This window comes from Conger conger, chromosome 14 (genome assembly GCF_963514075.1).
Source record: "Conger conger chromosome 14, fConCon1.1, whole genome shotgun sequence".
Lineage (NCBI taxonomy): Eukaryota > Metazoa > Chordata > Actinopteri > Anguilliformes > Congridae > Conger > Conger conger.
In genome coordinates this window covers 15,635,236-15,651,484 of record NC_083773.1, presented here as the reverse complement: position 1 = coordinate 15,651,484, position 16,249 = coordinate 15,635,236, and the positions used below count along the sequence as shown (strand labels likewise).

Genomic DNA, 16,249 nt, shown 5'->3' with positions numbered 1-16,249 from the left:
ACTTAGAATTTCACAAATTATACGCTCAATATATATAGGATACAGTGGGCTCCATGAATGATAAATATGCACATATAATACTGTTATTGACATACACTTTATTCTCCCAACATTAGTGGGGTTAATTCATTCATAAAATAAAGATTTCCCCCAAGAAAACTGGTTTCACAATGATTGGCACCCCTGGTTTTGTACAAACACCCCTGGCAAAGATGACAGCCATGGGTCTCTTCCTATCATTTGTGAGTTATATAAGGTTAGTGAACACATTTTGATGGATTTCTGACAATTACTTATGCAGAACCTTTGACACAAAATGTCCTGGTTCAACTTTCCTGGTTGAATTGATTGCGCAATTGATCTGAAATATACCCTGGACCATTGGCAGCAAAACATCTCCGAAACATGTTGATGGTGTGTTGATGCAATTACAAAGCCCAAATATATCAATGATTCATGGAGGAATAGTGAGAAATTCCCCCAAATGTGTTCTCTAACCTCACAAATCACAAAATCTAATTATAGGAGAAGACTCATGACTTTCATCTTTGCCAGGGGTGTTTGCAAATAACTGTTAAATTTGTGTTTTGAGGAAATATGTTAAAAAAAAGTAAGACTTTGGTTGATTCCATTGAGTCATTAATAAAGCGTGCTACTTTACACATGTTGGAACATAAAGCTCATGTCAATAACTGTATTATCTTTTAGTTTACAGTATTTTTTGCATATTAGGGTGCCAACAATTCTGAATCCCACTGTATATATACAGTAGATATAACACCTGAAAGGCTGTGGTTCCTGTTGATTTTTTTTCAATGAAAATGAAAAATTCCATTGACATAAGAACGTATCCGGTTTAATGAGCACACTACCTTGTGGCAGTCAGAGACCATGACAGGTGAGCGGGAGTCTACAATCGCTTATACTGCAGCACCTGGAACAACGTGCTGTGGCTGTAAATGAAACAGAGAGATACAAAGCAGAATTTTGAGTGGCATTTCTACCGTCTAGGCCTGAATATTCTGCTCGGTAGGGCTGAAATATTACTGGGACAATTGTTGTTGTTGTTTCAGTTCCTTGAGGTAAACTGTAAAACAATTCGATCTCTCAATTTGATCTTGAATTTTCAGGCCAGTTTTGAACCTGTGTAGGAATAAGGTTTGAGAAGGAGGTAATGGTTAGACGTTACTCTTCCTAATGTTGCTCTTGACAGACAGGTTGTCGAATCAACAGATTTTCTCATTTAAGTGAGAATATCAGTGCTGACAGGGATGCCAGAGAAATGTCACCTACCTTTCAGAGGCTGAAAGCAGCCATTTTAACTGCACAGTGATGTTAAAGCAGTGGCCCACATGCAGCAGAGCAATGACATTAAGCAACAGTGAAGCCTGCATATACACTGAAGCCTATTTACAACGTATACCAGAGTGGTATATAAGGGTTGCCACCTTAGTCCTGTAAAAATCCTGGACACATACGAAGCTGGCAAACTGAGTAAGCCGGACTGTCAATCGCTCTCGAGGGTGTGTGAGGCTGATGGAATGTGGTGTGCAACTACCTTGTGCTTGGTGCCAATTCCTCTTTCATTACAAAAATAAAGAGTGTAATTTGTGAAGGTTAATAACGTCTCTGCAGCATTTGTTACATTTAGGAATGAACACTGGATACGCTGTCTACAGTTCATTAAGCAATACTAATGTATGCAACACTCAAAAATACTTAGATTCCGGGACATTTCGTTTAAATATTTTTTCCAGGACAGACAACAAAAATCCCCGACAGTCCCGGAGAATCCAGGACAGGTGGCAACCCTATGGTATATATGTAAAAACACACCAGACATTGCTTCATCATCCTGTATAGGTAAATGAGAAAAAGCACATTAGTTGGCATCCCAGCTTTTTATACCAAGTTTAAATGGTAAGAGGTACCTACTGTCTGTTAAATGACCAGCATATGATTGCTGCCTTTATAGTGAGTTTAATGTCTTCCTGAGAGGTGACATTATAAAACAGATGAAACAGGAAATTCACTGACCTGAAAAGGACAGCCTTCCCTCACCTCCACTGCTCTTTATGTTCAGCGTGTGTTTTATCACTGCCGGCCACTGCCATAGATGGACAACGTGATCCAGAACTCTTGTGTGATCCTTTTTTCAAACCAAAACCGCAGAGCAGCCAATGTCTGTTCTCTCATTCTATCCATTTTATGGAGAACCGCAACACTGAGGAAACAGAGATTAGAAACGCATTAGCAGAAGTGTTGTTATCCAGCATCGTATGTAATGGTTTGCAGCGAGTCTGTAAATGGGGTGTAACAAGCGTTCCCTTCACACCAAGGCTCGTCGTAAAGGAGCTCATTAAGACCAGTCTGTAGAGAGACACCTAAAAGCAGCCTCCTACACCCAATACGAGCCTAGGTATCAGTGGTGTTAGGTTACACCCCTTTGACGGCCAAGGAAATCAGCGTTGCAATATCAGAGAAGTGGCAAAAACCAAGCGTAGAAACTCATTGAACTACAAATGCAAGATGATTATCTCCCATAAAGATAGTAGTTCTTAACCTGTTGTATCACATATATTAATTTATGCTGATAACAACAAATAGACATATACGCCCATGTTTTTCCTGAATATGTGTATTTTTTATTGTACACAAATTACATTGTTAGACGGTTACAGACACACACACACACACACACACACACACACACACTAATAATTCAGCATAATCAGGCTGATTGAGTCTCACAGTCTTCATTACCTTGCCTAGCCCTCTGGTGTTCCTGCTCTTTCTAGCATTGGTGCTGTCAGTAGGCACGTGTCAGCACTGGCAATCACTCAGAGCAATGTGCAGTGACAGTGACACACTGCTTCACCAGTAACAAACCCAGGAGTCTCCCACCTGCTTCACTTCATTTAGGTCCAGCCAGCTGGGAGCTGCTGCTCAAACTGAATTTCTCGGAGACCATCCATCCGGATGTTGATTGGTCCCAAAAAAGTCATAAATGCAGCTTTTTTACTAGATTTTAAAATAAGGAAGCTCCTGTACAGGGATTGTTTTCTTAATTCAGGCTCCCTTCTCACCTGGGCTATAATGATTACACCATGAAATATGGAGAAGCACCTTGTGTGTAATATCTGCATTAAAGAGCTTGGCTCACATCTACTAAAAGACTACATGCTCACTCTCCTTAGGCAGAATCAACAGAAGGCAGACATGTGCCTGGGACATGAGAAGTGATATCAGCAATAAGGATGGCATCACACCGCTCTGAGCTCTCTGTCTGAGACATAATGGGAGCACTTGGTGCTCTGCCTTCCCTCAATAAAGAGATCGCTGGCACGTAATGCTGTCCTACCTGGGCTGTTATGGCTTTAATCCTGACTCCTACTGTGATTGTTGAGCTAAGAGGTTGCTGAAGGTGTAGTTATGTGCATACCCCACAGACTAATGGAACTTGCTGTGAATGTGCATTATGGCTATGAGACATTGGATCCAGAGCACAGTTTAATGTGTCCACAAATAAAGAAGAGAGGTCAAACCTAGAGTTGCTATAATTGCTAGTGAAAACAAGCCAGGTTTAATAAGGCATATGAGATTCATTATAAACAAATAATATGAAATTATATTCTTTGATAATTAGGAGAAAATTATAATTGCACCAATTTGGCTATAAAGTGATTAATTGCAAAATATGCAATTTTCAATCAGATTACTGTATTCTCAGGTGGACTCGGTCTGGTTTATCGTTTTTATTTTTAATTAATTTGTATTTTTTGTTGAAATATTTGAGATAAAACAGATATTTATTGCTAAACAAATCTCACCTGTGGGGATGCTGAAGTGAACAGCATGCAGAACACATACGTGCATTTTAGAACAATGTCTGGTCGGTAAACTGTGCGTTACGGATATTGGCATGCACTCAGGTGCCATACAAAAATTCAGCTGCAATGCTTTCTTATTTGTCCTGCAATGAAATTCCCTAACAGATATGCACCATAGGTGTTAGCACGCTGTATTTTAACAGTGCATTGTAGGAGCTTTTGAAACCATATGCTCCATTATTACTGGGACACAGACCCTAGCCGTAGGGAAGCAGCAGTGTTGCATTCCACAGTCAATGCTAGAAGCCATAATGCTACCTATATAGCCATGGAAAGGTTGCTATTTTCTTTTCTACAAAGGGCTACACTACAGCCAACCAGGGTGCTGATGTTGTCAGTTCAAATGTGCCACTCTAGGCCTCTTTCCCATTATATTTCATTGATTTAGCAGACACTCTTTTCAAAATCAGCTCAAAAGAGAACAGAAGTGCGTCTACCAGAGTTATGTGCGCAACAGCACCAGGCCAGTAAGTATAAGTGCAAAATCAATAAAGCACTAGATTTAAGTTAATTTTTGCCAAGCTCGGGGCATAATGCACATCTGATTCATTTAGTTAACATATAAAGTATGCAGTTACATAGGGAATGGTCTGCCATTGAGCTTGACACAGAGGAAAGGAGAGGAAAAGCTGAGTATTTTCAGTATAGAAGTATTATGAGAAACCATAGAGATGACAGAGCATACAGCCTGCATGTACAGACAGAGGAGGAGGGGAGCCTAGTATGGGACCTTTGGGGATACCTGTAGGAGGACTGTGGGGTCTCACCACCACCCTAGAACACATCTAAAGGAGCAGTCAGAGAGGTAGAATTCAACACACTTATGAGCTCCGCCTGAGATCCCCATATAAGCATGTCAGCTTTGTTATAAGCTGCAGAAAGGTCTAGAAGGATTAGAATAGAAGAGAGGGAGGACACTAGCTGACTGAAATGCTTCACCTTAATGGAGAGGAGGGTAGTCCCTGTGGAGTGGCCAGCCCTGAAGCAAGAAGGTTAATCTATGAAGGGAAGTGGAAGAGTTGGTTCGAAAAAGCATGCTCCAGGGTTTTAGAGAGGCAGCAGAGAGACTGGACATCAATTCTGGACAGTAGTAGGGTCTGTTTTTTCAGCAAAGGTGTGACTTGGGCCTCTTTGATGACTGCGGGTACACAACCAGTAGAATGTGATGAATTACTCATAGAGTAGATAAAGGGAAGAACAGTGGATGAGACAGTCTGAAGAATAAATGGGTGAATGGGGTCAATGTGACACCAGTACATTACAGTCACTCACTCAGCAGAAACTTTCATTCTCATCCACAGAGTTGCCTAATGGACAAGCCTGTGCAACAATTCCCCGCCTTCATGACTGCACCAAAAGAAGGAAGAAAAAAATGAAGCAAGGCGAAGTAAATACATACAAGAATGAATGAATAAATAGCTTAATAAATAAATGAAGCCTCGCTCCCAGTGAGATGGACGGGCTTGTGAAGATCAACATTACATTGACATAACCTGAAATCTGGCAAGATGATTACTTCTTAACACTTTTAGTATTGAATATCCTGCACCACCTCATGAACATAAAAAGTTTATCCTCAGCCAGTTATGGATCAATCAATTCCATTTTAATTCAGTGTGCATAACAAATGTGCATGCAATTGACATGAGAGATGCTCTGAGAGAAGAGCATGCAGTAAAACAGAATTCAAGAATATACTACAAAACATAATAGTCTTCAGAAATGTAATAAGAAAAATTTTCCCTATTTTACTTCACTAGATGGCTTCCATTTCACTCATTTTAAGGCATGACATAATCAAGCTGACTTTAGAGAAGCAGTTTAGTCCATCAATGAGTCTAAATGACTAGACTTCATTCCACGCCAGCAAACACTGTGGCTCAGGAAACTCAGGTACCCATTTATTAAGTATAGCAGGGAATGCAGGGAATTGTGAGGAAAGGTGAAGAGAACTCAATGAGGACATAATGCAGCGAAATGGACAGGACGGCCTGTACCCCCGTGGAGGAGCAGTGGTGTGGAACGCAGTCCCTGAGATGGAAGCACTCTTAGGAAGACAGGAAACAGGAAGTGTAATCTGAGGAATGAATGGTCAACTAATCAGAGAGGAAACTTCCATTCTTTAACACAGTGAAGAGAGTGGGAGGAGTCTTTTAGCTCCCCTAAAATGGTGAGGGGGGCCATATGTATAAAAAATGATTCTTCAAACGATGTAGGTGTAAATCTCCTGAAATGAACACAAACAGTTTGCACTTTAAACTCATTTTGATTGTTTTATTTAAAATCCTATGTACAGGAGTACAGAGCTAAAATAAAGAACTTTGTGTCACTGTCTCAAAACTTTTACAGTACAAGCACGCATGCACACGCACACACACACACACACACACACACACACACACACACACACACTAAGAGAGTCATTCCTCAAGCACAGCCCACACCCTGTAGCCCTGCGTAACCCTGCCCTGCAAATGCCACAGAACACAAAGGGGGGAAAAAACATGTGACAGGGTCACCATACCAGCCCTCTGCCCGTTCAGCAGGAAGTACACCAAGGCCCCGCCCTTCAGTGGCACCAATGAACCACCCTCGCTGCAGCAGGACGAACACAGCGCATATGCACAGGCAAACACATGCTCTACTTTGAATCAGCATTCCCAGTTCACAGATGGGTGCATAATTACCAGTCCATACCAGTTTCATACACAACTACTTTGTACACAGCGTACATGAACAAGAGCTCCAGCCTTCTCCCCAGGCTGATGCAATACCGCCCGAAAGCTATTATAGCAGCAGTTGCTACATCTGCATGGTGCATTCTCTCTCAAATCTAGTTTAAGAGCAAATAGCCTAATGGATTTAAGCTTTCTTAAACAATTAACTTTTCCTTATGAATGGCTACACCTCCAGCAATGATGCTTTCATTACAGGGAAGAGCTCAAGTCTTCTTCAAAATCGATCTGATGCCCAAAATACCTGCCCTTTTGGTACCAGTTTGAACAATGCTGGCCATAATGCTACAGTGTTTATAAGATTATCAGCAACTGTCCCCCTGGTGCCCTGATACTCTCTGCACCTTTGTCTTCAAAGCCACAGGCCTTCCTGTACAGAAGCTCACCTTTACTTAACCCCACATAATAAAATAAGTCCAATGAGACAGTGGTCACCCCCAGACCTGGGCTGCCAAACAAAAGACATTTTCACACAGATATGAAGTTATACTGTCGCCTGTGCCGCGGTGAGTAGCACTGCAGGCAGTCTACACTTAAACACATCCACACCCTGCTGAGAAAAACAGCTCAAGATTTTGCGGTTTTGAAACAGCTGGTAGCTGGTTGACCAGTTCAGACCAGCTCTAGTATTGTGTGTGCCCACGTATATATGTGCCACATTCTGTCATTCATGAACTACCCACAGATATGGACTTTTCTTTAATCAGGTAGGTTACCTGATAATTCCATTCTGCAGGAATCATCACTCTTGCGCAATGAAACAGGGAGAAGGACAATGCAAATGACTGACCTCATCCTGACAGCAACAGGGTGCACTGGCATGGTCAGTATTGGTTACCATATTATGAGGCACATTGCTATGTCAAGACCAGGTGTGTGTTGCAAGTAAATTACATGGCAACCCCTTCGGATAATGTATTTTATTCATTTTTGTTTGTGTACATACATTGAGTACAAAATGGCAGAGCTGGATACTTTCTTCTGAGTGGTGGCTACACTAGTTTACAGTACTGTGGGTGTTGCCAATTTGGTGTTTTAGACTTAGACCACCAGCACACAAGACCACAGCTGCACTTATAGTTTTGAACACAGCACGAGGATGAGAGGAGGAATACTGAAGATGGTCAGCCGAGCGTGAAGGTTAAACTTGGTGGGATAGCATGAATATTAGTCATCAGTTCTCATCGGCTGTCACAGGAGACCAAATTCTCATTAAGCAGCAGAAAATGTGTTTCATATTCCCTGTCCCAGCACACAGACCCACACACAGGCGCGCACACACACACACACCCACATATGCTGATATACCAAAAATTAAAAATTCCTTAATTCTATCAGCATATAATTAGATGGCAGATTGTTCCTAGGGTTTCTGTAATTGCATCCATTTATTCAGCTGCTGGTGACCTTCGACCTTTGAGGACTCTGATAGCAGCAAATTGCAATTAATATGGGTGGAATTAATGACACAACTGCGCTCACATTCGTGTCTAAGGTACCTGATCTACAGCGCATTTCCCCTTAAATGATGAAGCGTATCATTCTGTCTTATTAAGAATACAGTGGGAGGGTCAAAGGGCATTTAAGGATGAGAATGATCAGTCATATACCTTGTAAGAAATGTATATTTTTAATAATTATTTCAATTTAAAAATGTTCAAGCTAATGTTAGTGAGGATTTCAAAATTAGTCACAGGGAAGAACGCAGACATTTTGAGCACAAGACAGATAAATGACAATTGCAGGAATTTTCAGGTAGAACATGTAAGGATATGAGGGAATGGGTTTTAAAATGGATCATGGCTCTATGGATCATCCTGTCTACCTGCAATTCAGAAAAACATAGGTGCAACACAAAAACCAAAATGAGCATGAATCTACACATATTCACACTTTCATCCATTTTGACCTGCAGGCATAAATAAACACATTCACACACTTAAATGCCCATAAACATATGTATACTCACACCTACTTGGACGCATATGCACACACGCCTTCATACAATCACCAGCGCATGATACTGCAGGCAAACAGAGGGGCAACAATGGAGTTTCACCGCGGTGAAAAAGTAAGGCAAGCACAGCCTGGCTCCGCGTAACACTTGGCGGTACATGCCTACGTTTGGCCTTCATTATGCAGAAATGCTAAAGTTTTAACCAATGCCAGAGGCACACTCACCTTTTCCCTCAATGCATCCATGCAACTATTTTACCCCTACAAAAACAACACGAACAAAGGCAGTATGCGAGAGTGTAATGTCACGCTTCAGCTGTCTGAAGAGTCGAACGGCAAATGTCATTCCACCCAAGGAGAAACATCAAGATCAATTCCAATTTGGCAGAAACGTCTGGTGAATAGAAAGACGTGTCTGTTGGGTCATTTTCCCATCTCTGCAGAGGAACTCTTAACTGCTTTTATATCTAATTGCACATCTTTTAGTGTGGTTTCCTGTGAGGTACGGAGCCATTATCAGTAGAGCCACATTCACTATCTCCTCATTATTAAACCACTATCGCACACAGGGGCTGTAATCTCATCTAAACGTAGCCACCCGACCACTCATAATTACAGGGGGAATGATGAAGCAAATGAGAAAATGGCTCCTTCTTAAGTAAAATTAAAATGAAGGAGGGACATGAAACATCAACTTGACAATTCGTAGTTGCTTTCAAAAACAGTAGCTTTCTTGGCTTTCTTTCGTAAACTGCAATTACACCCAAGATACTTACAGATGGGGTGCAGGGCATTCTTGAAAACAGCTTACCCAATGTTATGAGCGTTCAGTCTGCCCTCTACAGGAAACTTGGTGTAAGCACAGTTTCTGAAATTTTGCAAGGAATCTCCTCAATTCTGTGAAATGAAGTTCACTTAAATGAAAAGTATGCTACAGAACTTGGAGTGCATTGTATGGAATGCACAATGCTCTCCGTGTTCTTTAAGGTCCTCATCAGGAGACAAAATACAGACCGCATGCAACATTTGGTGTTATTCCATCTTGTCTTTATGCTCTTGTGAAGCAATGTAAAGCAATGTCAACACAATGGAAGGAAGGAAATAGGAGCCGGGTTGTTCAATAATCAAATTCACACTAATAATGAATTCAACAAGTCATTATTCTCAAAATGAAATTTAATACACAACAAGACCTTTGAAAACATCAACGGAGCAGGAATCAGTACAGGTTTCAAAAGACACTTTAGTGGGACATGCATTGAAATGCTATTTCACACACCCCTGACCTAGTGTCCCATACTGACCCACGCCATTACTAATATCCTGGGGCTCTGGGAGTTCAGGTGACTGAAAATATCAAGACTGTGAGTGTCCGTGTGCAGCTTTGATCCTGTGGAGGAGGCAGACTGACTGCCACAATGCAGATATTCCACAATTCTCCGGGAAGCGAACAGTCAGGTGGTGTGTTTGTAGAAGGACAGCAGGTCGTCCAGGCTGTGCGCCTGAGGCTGGTGCGATGGCGGATTCTGCGCTGCATGCTGGGACGTCTCCGAGCCCCCCCGCCCGGACGCGGCCCCACCCTCCCTGGCCTGCGCTCCAGACCAGCGGAAGGCCAGTTTGTGTCTGCCCCCCTCCGCCCCCTGGCTGTGACCCGCCCTCTCCTCGCTGAAGTACGCTGAGGGAGGGGCGAACTCCGCCTCCCGCTCTTCCCGCCGCTTGCTGGTCCAATGGCCGAGGAGAAACTCTGAAACAGGAAGCAAGGCTGTCGTCAGAACTCATCACTGCATTTATGATTGTCAATTTAGACTGCAGAACCACTGTCCCACTGATTCCGTCTAGGGGTAAAATAATATTACTGCACCCCTAGCAGGAACAAGCCATAGAAACCACTGCTTTCACCCAGTCTATTTTGGGTGCAAACAATGAACAAAGAGAATAGGTTAATTCATAAAAAATAGAACTGCATGTCACACATCCTCCCTTATGTTGTTAATCTTGACCAGCAATGCTCTGTGACTGAGTGAAATGAGTCATTGTGCGCAGAGAATGAGAAGAGCTGTTCTGTGAGGCGAGACGCCGGGCATCGCCCCGTCCATCCTCCACCAGACGTTACCTTTGCCCCTGTCCCAGTCTCGGACATGCGGCACGCCGGGCATTGTGTCCCTCCGTTCCTGGACCTCCACCACCACCTTCTTCAGTGCGGGGGCTGCAGGAGGTTCCTTGATATCCTCCTCCTCTTCCTCTGCTGGGAAAGGACAACAGAAATCAAGGGCTGTCTCCAATCTTAACACACACAGACAGCCATCCAAGGATTTGTTTATAAGCGTCAATGTGAATTTTAACCCTTCCTTCAGTTCTTACGCAGTCTGAGATAATGAGGAGAGAGGCCAAACATGCCCGACCCACAGCAGCTGGATGGATAGCACCATTATTGCTGTACCTGCAGCCCTGGTTTGAATAGCAAACGGAGGCTCTGATAAAAGGCAGTCTCACCTTCAGCCACCAGCGCTTCCTCTGTCCCCTCCAGCCCGGCGTTCTTCATCTTCCTCTGCCGCACTTTGTTCAGCCTGGCCTGCAGGAGGGCCTTCCTCTTCTCCTTCAGCTTGTCCCGTTTACTGCGCTGGTCAGTCGTCTGTAAGGAGCATCACAAATGTGTGTGGAGCACCTGGACCTGACCCTTCACCCCCCTCTCACGTCACGCATGCACACCCGTGTGATGCACGCATGCCCACGTCTCGTACGCACGGCCGCTCTGGACCGAGCAAGCCACTCACCTGGTCTCGGAGCATGTCCAGAGTGTCCCGCTGTTTCTTTCGGAGGGCTTCGTCCTGAGCGAAGGCGAAATAGCCCACGCCCAGCTCCCTCGCCTCTGAAACACAGACACAGAGGCCCAGTCAACACACTGAGACAACAACCTGAGATATGTCGTTATGTTTTATAAGCTATGCCATCTATTCAGCACACGCTGGCTCGTCACTGCTCATAATACTATCATACTGCATATCAGTAAGAAATGTACCGTCATCTCCCCCCCCAGGTATGGTCACTCGTTCAGCTGATAGAACTTAAAAGCAACAGGTTTATATATTGCTATGATTAAGCAGACTAGGAAATAAACTTTGTGTGTCACCTTTGTCTCGGATGTCCTCGTAGTGCAGTGGCCCCACTGGCCTCTTCATCGCCTCCTCTTCCTCCCTCTCCCACTCCTGCCGCTGCAGGTCTCTGCGCATGTCCTCTGACAGCAGGGTTTTCCCACTGGGCTCACTCCTGTCCAGGGAGCAGGCATAACACATTCATCCCAGATTAACAACTATGACAGTCCAAATGCATTCATCCCAGATGACTATACCTTTCAACTCTACAAGCAGACTGCTGACCTTACCACAGCATGGCGTTCTAATGTGTTAGGACTGTGTCAGACATGAGGGAGGGCCAAGAACGTTATGTCCCATAAATGTTGTATAATGTCAGTTTAGGTTGAATTTTGCGTTGGGTGCTGCTGTGTTTGTTTCAGCAGCTTCCCCTATAGGAGGAGAAGAGGAAGTCACGTCCCTGTTGCAGAGATCCGGATTGGGAGATGCAACCCTCTTCAGGAGACGTGTGGGGCCAAGTATAACATTGACAACCGCCGAGCAAAATGTAGAGGAAGATGCATGTAACAGAGAGATGCTGAGGACCGTCACAGAGCAGCGGAATTAAAAGATGTTGGAGTATAAAGAAAAAAATTTCAGATTCTGATTATTCTGACAATTTTGCTGATGACTATTCTCACAACACCTGCGGTCCAATAAGCCTGCTTCTGCATCGCTCCTCTAAATGGTTTGGGAGAAAGCGCGCATGTTGTAACATGGAGGCAGTGATTTAGCTTCCGTCCTCTGAGAGGGACCTGGGGCTGAACTCTTGAGGACTCTTGACAGTTTCCACTTTGGTGTGGGTTCTGGACCTGCACACTGGCTCCCCGGTCAAACCCTGCAGCCTGCACTGCACTTGCGTTTATAGTGTCATGCAATCACTGTGTGCTCAGCTGGGTTTTATTTCATTTGGGGCTGTGGTTTTGGTGGATTTGTGTTACTACCAGTATAGTCGTAGTGGTTAACAAAAAGCACAGCATCTTCCAACTAGCTATGAATTGGGCCATTCTAGTTTAGCCAGCCAGCTTTATACATGCATGAAAACATGTTTTAAAATACAGACCTGTTGGCTTTCATTACTTTCTCTTCCTGCTTACCAGAACCATGGTAATACAGTATAGTGTGAAGTATAATGACTGGAGAGTTGCAGATGGAGCAATGAGCCAACACTTCCCGCACTCATCTCTCCCACCTCTTGCCATGAAGGTCCTGATCCATCTTCTGAAACTGTGGCAGATCCTTCTTCATGCACTTGCGGGAGCGGCCCAGGGCATCAACATAATCCACCCTGAGGGGACACAGGGAAAGGGTCATGAGAGAGCCTAAAGCCAGGAAGGCCTGGGTGACATTCAAGGGGACCGGACTTCACATACCATTCCTCACCAGGGTTCTGGGGAGGAGGGATAGGTGTCTGATCTTCAGAACTCTCCCCTTCCTCCCTCGCTGCTCCTGGTCTCTCACTCTGAGCTTGCAGCTCCCTCTTCTGGTCGATGATCTTCTGTGTGAAATCCACCAGGAAAAGGCCCTCTGATTCCTCATCTGACAAATGACAAAAACAGGGATTCAGCCACCTTTCAAAACCCATTGTTGAGGCTGAGGCTGAGGCTGGTGTCACTCATGAAGTGCCCAAAACTGAATTACAGAAGGACCGAAAGGGCTAAACATAATAGCAACTAAATTATAATAGATTAAAATTTAACAAATTTCACACAATACCTGGGAAATCTCCTTTCGTCATCTGCTCATACAGCTTGGCTTTCTCTTCAAGCTTAAGTCTGGAATGACAAAAGTCAACATGAAAAAGTAGTTCCGTGGTCACACTGATGACACCGTTGAACACCCAGTTAATTCCAGTCCGCAAATAAAAAATTTAACAACTTTATACCAATACAACGGTTGTGATTTCTACTCAATTTGTGATTCCAAGTTAACTGGCAGATATTTAAACAATACCGATAATCACGTTAATGGTCAATATATAATCACACCTAGCCTTGTCAAGGGTATTCTCCTCTTCTTTTGCCTGCTCCACATCCTTCTCCGACCGTCCCGACACGCCCTCGTTCTGCTTATCCCACACATTCGGCTTCTGCAGGGCTCAACAGAAGCACATCACCACGAAGCCCAGTATCAGTACATCCATGTATTCGTAGCCGACTAACTAGCTACTTAGCTAACTACGTTAGTTGAGTATTGTTCATTGGGAGACGTTACGTACCTTGAATTTCGACTTTGGTTTTGGAGGAACCCCTGCGTCAGAAGCTAGCTTTTCTTGCTTGAACTGCTCTTGCTTTCTGTACAGTTCAGCTTTGAGATCAACCAGCTTTGAACCAAAACAATATATTATTAGAAACAAGTTTAATTCGCTAGCTAGCATAGCTAACCCAAATAGTATTCATGACAGGCTCATACAACGCTTTATTTGTTGAAAAACCTGTGGCAATAAAACTACAAAACTCACAGATGCAGCTGTTACATCATATTGCTTTTTCCTTTTATCCATTTTAAAGACGTGTGAGAAAAATGCAAAGAGTAAAATTCAGCTAAACCATTTCCGCCATTTTTCTTCGGTTATTTATTGTAAGCACATATCTTGCGTGAAAGATGCTTTACCGCCACCTACTGGGCTGGAGTTTAGAGCAGTAATCAGGCGTAATCCCCAAACCCGTCCCCCCTCTCATCCAAGATATCCCTAATATCACCACCGCCCTCCACTTTCCTATCAAGTAACATCCTTTCATCAACAAATGTACCACACACACACACACACACACACACACACACACAAACACCATTATTACATGTTCAATAGTCGCAGTTCCGTATAATCTACATGTGTCCCCATCAGCCGCAAAGTAGAATTCAGTCCAGCGTATCTCAGCCTTATCCTAGCCTCTATCCTATACCTCCTCTGTCCTATTTCTACCCTGAATCTACTTTGCACTGACAGATTTCTGTAGATGATATAAATATATTTGTTCCATTGTTCCTGCCATTCTGCCGTGACAGCTGTCCTGATTATTGTTTTTCCCTCCTCTCAACCTAATGGGACCTTAATATCAATAACAATCATTGTTATTAATGTAGCCAGAACTGATGATGAACCTGAACATATATCCACTCCAGTATTTCTACCATTTTGATGAGGTCATACAAACATAACATTTTAGTGGTGGTGACAAATAATTGTAACTACCCCTATTGGCTTGGAAGACACATTAGATTTAGCTCCCATAAACCTTGAGATCTCATCAACTTTGCCTCCATTTTCAGTTTCCCGGTTGCTGTTGGATGCTCAATCTCCACATCTACTACCAGATATCAAACAGCACCTCCGTACCAAAAGGCTTTACAAAGGATTGCCAGGAAAAAGCCTGTTGAGTGCAGTCAATAAACATCTGTAGTTTTTTAACACAGCAATGAAAATCCAAGTGGAACTGAATATTATGGTCAGATGAGACCAAAATTGTGCTTTTTGGCCACACAAGTTTTGCTGCGCTACACTTGAAAAGCCCTATAGTGAAATTTGATGTCACAGGGCTCTCGTGAAGGTCAACAAAATTAGGAAATCCGGCAAGTGCCAAGACATTTTGTTCAATAACTGCCAAAAAATGCTATTTTGCAATCTCAGTCTCCAGACCTGAACTACATTTGAAGTTTGCTTCAATTAAACAGGCCAGTTCACAGTGCAGATTCCCTATTTTAAAAATAACTACATGGCTGATGTAAAAGTGGCATGTGAACTAGCCTAGTTTATGAATGTATCACCACAGACATATTAGACATTCCTCTATTATTAGCTCATCAGCCAGCAGACTTATAGTAAAAGCAATGGGCAGGCGATTGTATAAACAGGAAAAAGACTTGCAAATACAACTATTTCCAAGGTGAAGGATTATACAACCAGTCTGACACAATCCAGACCCCCTTCAGAGCAAAGAGTACATTTTACAATTATATTTGTTTCAACTAAATTCAGTTATTCAAGGGTGAAACCCTGACTGCCCCGCTATACTCCAATTTATTGATGGCTTGTTTTACAAGATTTAAAATCCATTATTTCCCCCTACATTTATTTGAATAAAATCTAAATTATCTATCAGTCCTGCAGAAGGAGAGCAGAGCCTACTCATTTTCATCAAATATAAAATGAACATACCAAGTTTGCTAGGTGTGTTACATCAGCAACATACTCATGTTGAATTAAGCCAAAGAGGCAATATTATTTCACTCATTAAAGGATTTCCTTCATTTGAAGAAAATGCATAATGGCTGAGAGAGACTGAATACTCTATATGCATGTAATGCATGTGTGATGCTGTGCAAAAAAGTACTCCCTGCCAGCCTGCCTGGAGAATGTCTAGAGATTATGTATTATATTTTAAATCACAGAAGTCTGTATGAAGCACTACATGGAGCAATAATTGAGATCTATAAATGTTGAAGTAGAAAGAACAGGACAGCGATCATCATCATATGTCATCATCTCATTGTGCACATACTTAAGGTGCCCCAGGTAATCACTTCCATTTACATT

At 43.0% G+C, this 16,249-nt stretch overlaps 1 protein-coding gene and 1 long non-coding RNA gene across 4 annotated transcripts; both read right to left on the bottom strand.

The window, feature by feature from the left end:
- Nucleotides 1-8,286: 8,286 nt before the first annotated feature.
- Nucleotides 8,287-9,132, bottom strand: LOC133110714 (uncharacterized). 2 transcript variants are annotated; one of them, XR_009704899.1, is made up of 3 exons: nt 8,807-9,132; nt 8,595-8,648; nt 8,287-8,450 (listed from the first exon to the last, which is right to left on the bottom strand). It is a non-coding gene; the product is annotated as an uncharacterized LOC133110714 (long non-coding RNA). The 2 variants fall into 2 exon arrangements; XR_009704898.1 differs by having other exon boundaries at nt 8,601-8,648.
- Nucleotides 9,133-9,832: 700 nt separating this feature from the next.
- Nucleotides 9,833-14,342, bottom strand: ccdc174 (coiled-coil domain containing 174). 2 transcript variants are annotated; one of them, XM_061220297.1, is made up of 11 exons: nt 14,174-14,342; nt 13,931-14,035; nt 13,701-13,801; nt 13,429-13,487; nt 13,086-13,251; nt 12,905-13,000; nt 11,712-11,848; nt 11,356-11,450; nt 11,075-11,213; nt 10,695-10,823; nt 9,833-10,325 (listed from the first exon to the last, which is right to left on the bottom strand). In XM_061220297.1, exons 1-11 carry the CDS (start codon nt 14,213-14,215, stop codon nt 10,036-10,038), a joined length of 1,359 nt encoding a protein of 452 aa, XP_061076281.1. In that variant the 5' UTR covers nt 14,216-14,342; the 3' UTR covers nt 9,833-10,035. The 2 variants fall into 2 exon arrangements, with proteins under 2 accessions (XP_061076281.1, XP_061076280.1); XM_061220296.1 differs by having other exon boundaries at nt 10,695-10,826; nt 14,174-14,341.
- Between the last annotated feature and the right edge of the window lie 1,907 nt (nt 14,343-16,249).

Coding starts and splice junctions, on each gene's coding strand:
- ccdc174 (XM_061220296.1), bottom strand. CDS start 14,215: ATGGATAAAAGGAAAAAGCAATATGATGTAACAGCTGCATCT. Junction 13,001..13,085: donor CAGAACCCTGGTGAGGAATG/GTATGTGAAGTC, acceptor GTGTCCCCTCAG/GGTGGATTATGTTGATGCCC. Junction 10,326..10,694: donor AGACTGGGACAGGGGCAAAG/GTAACGTCTGGT, acceptor TTCCTGTTTCAG/AGTTTCTCCTCGGCCATTGG.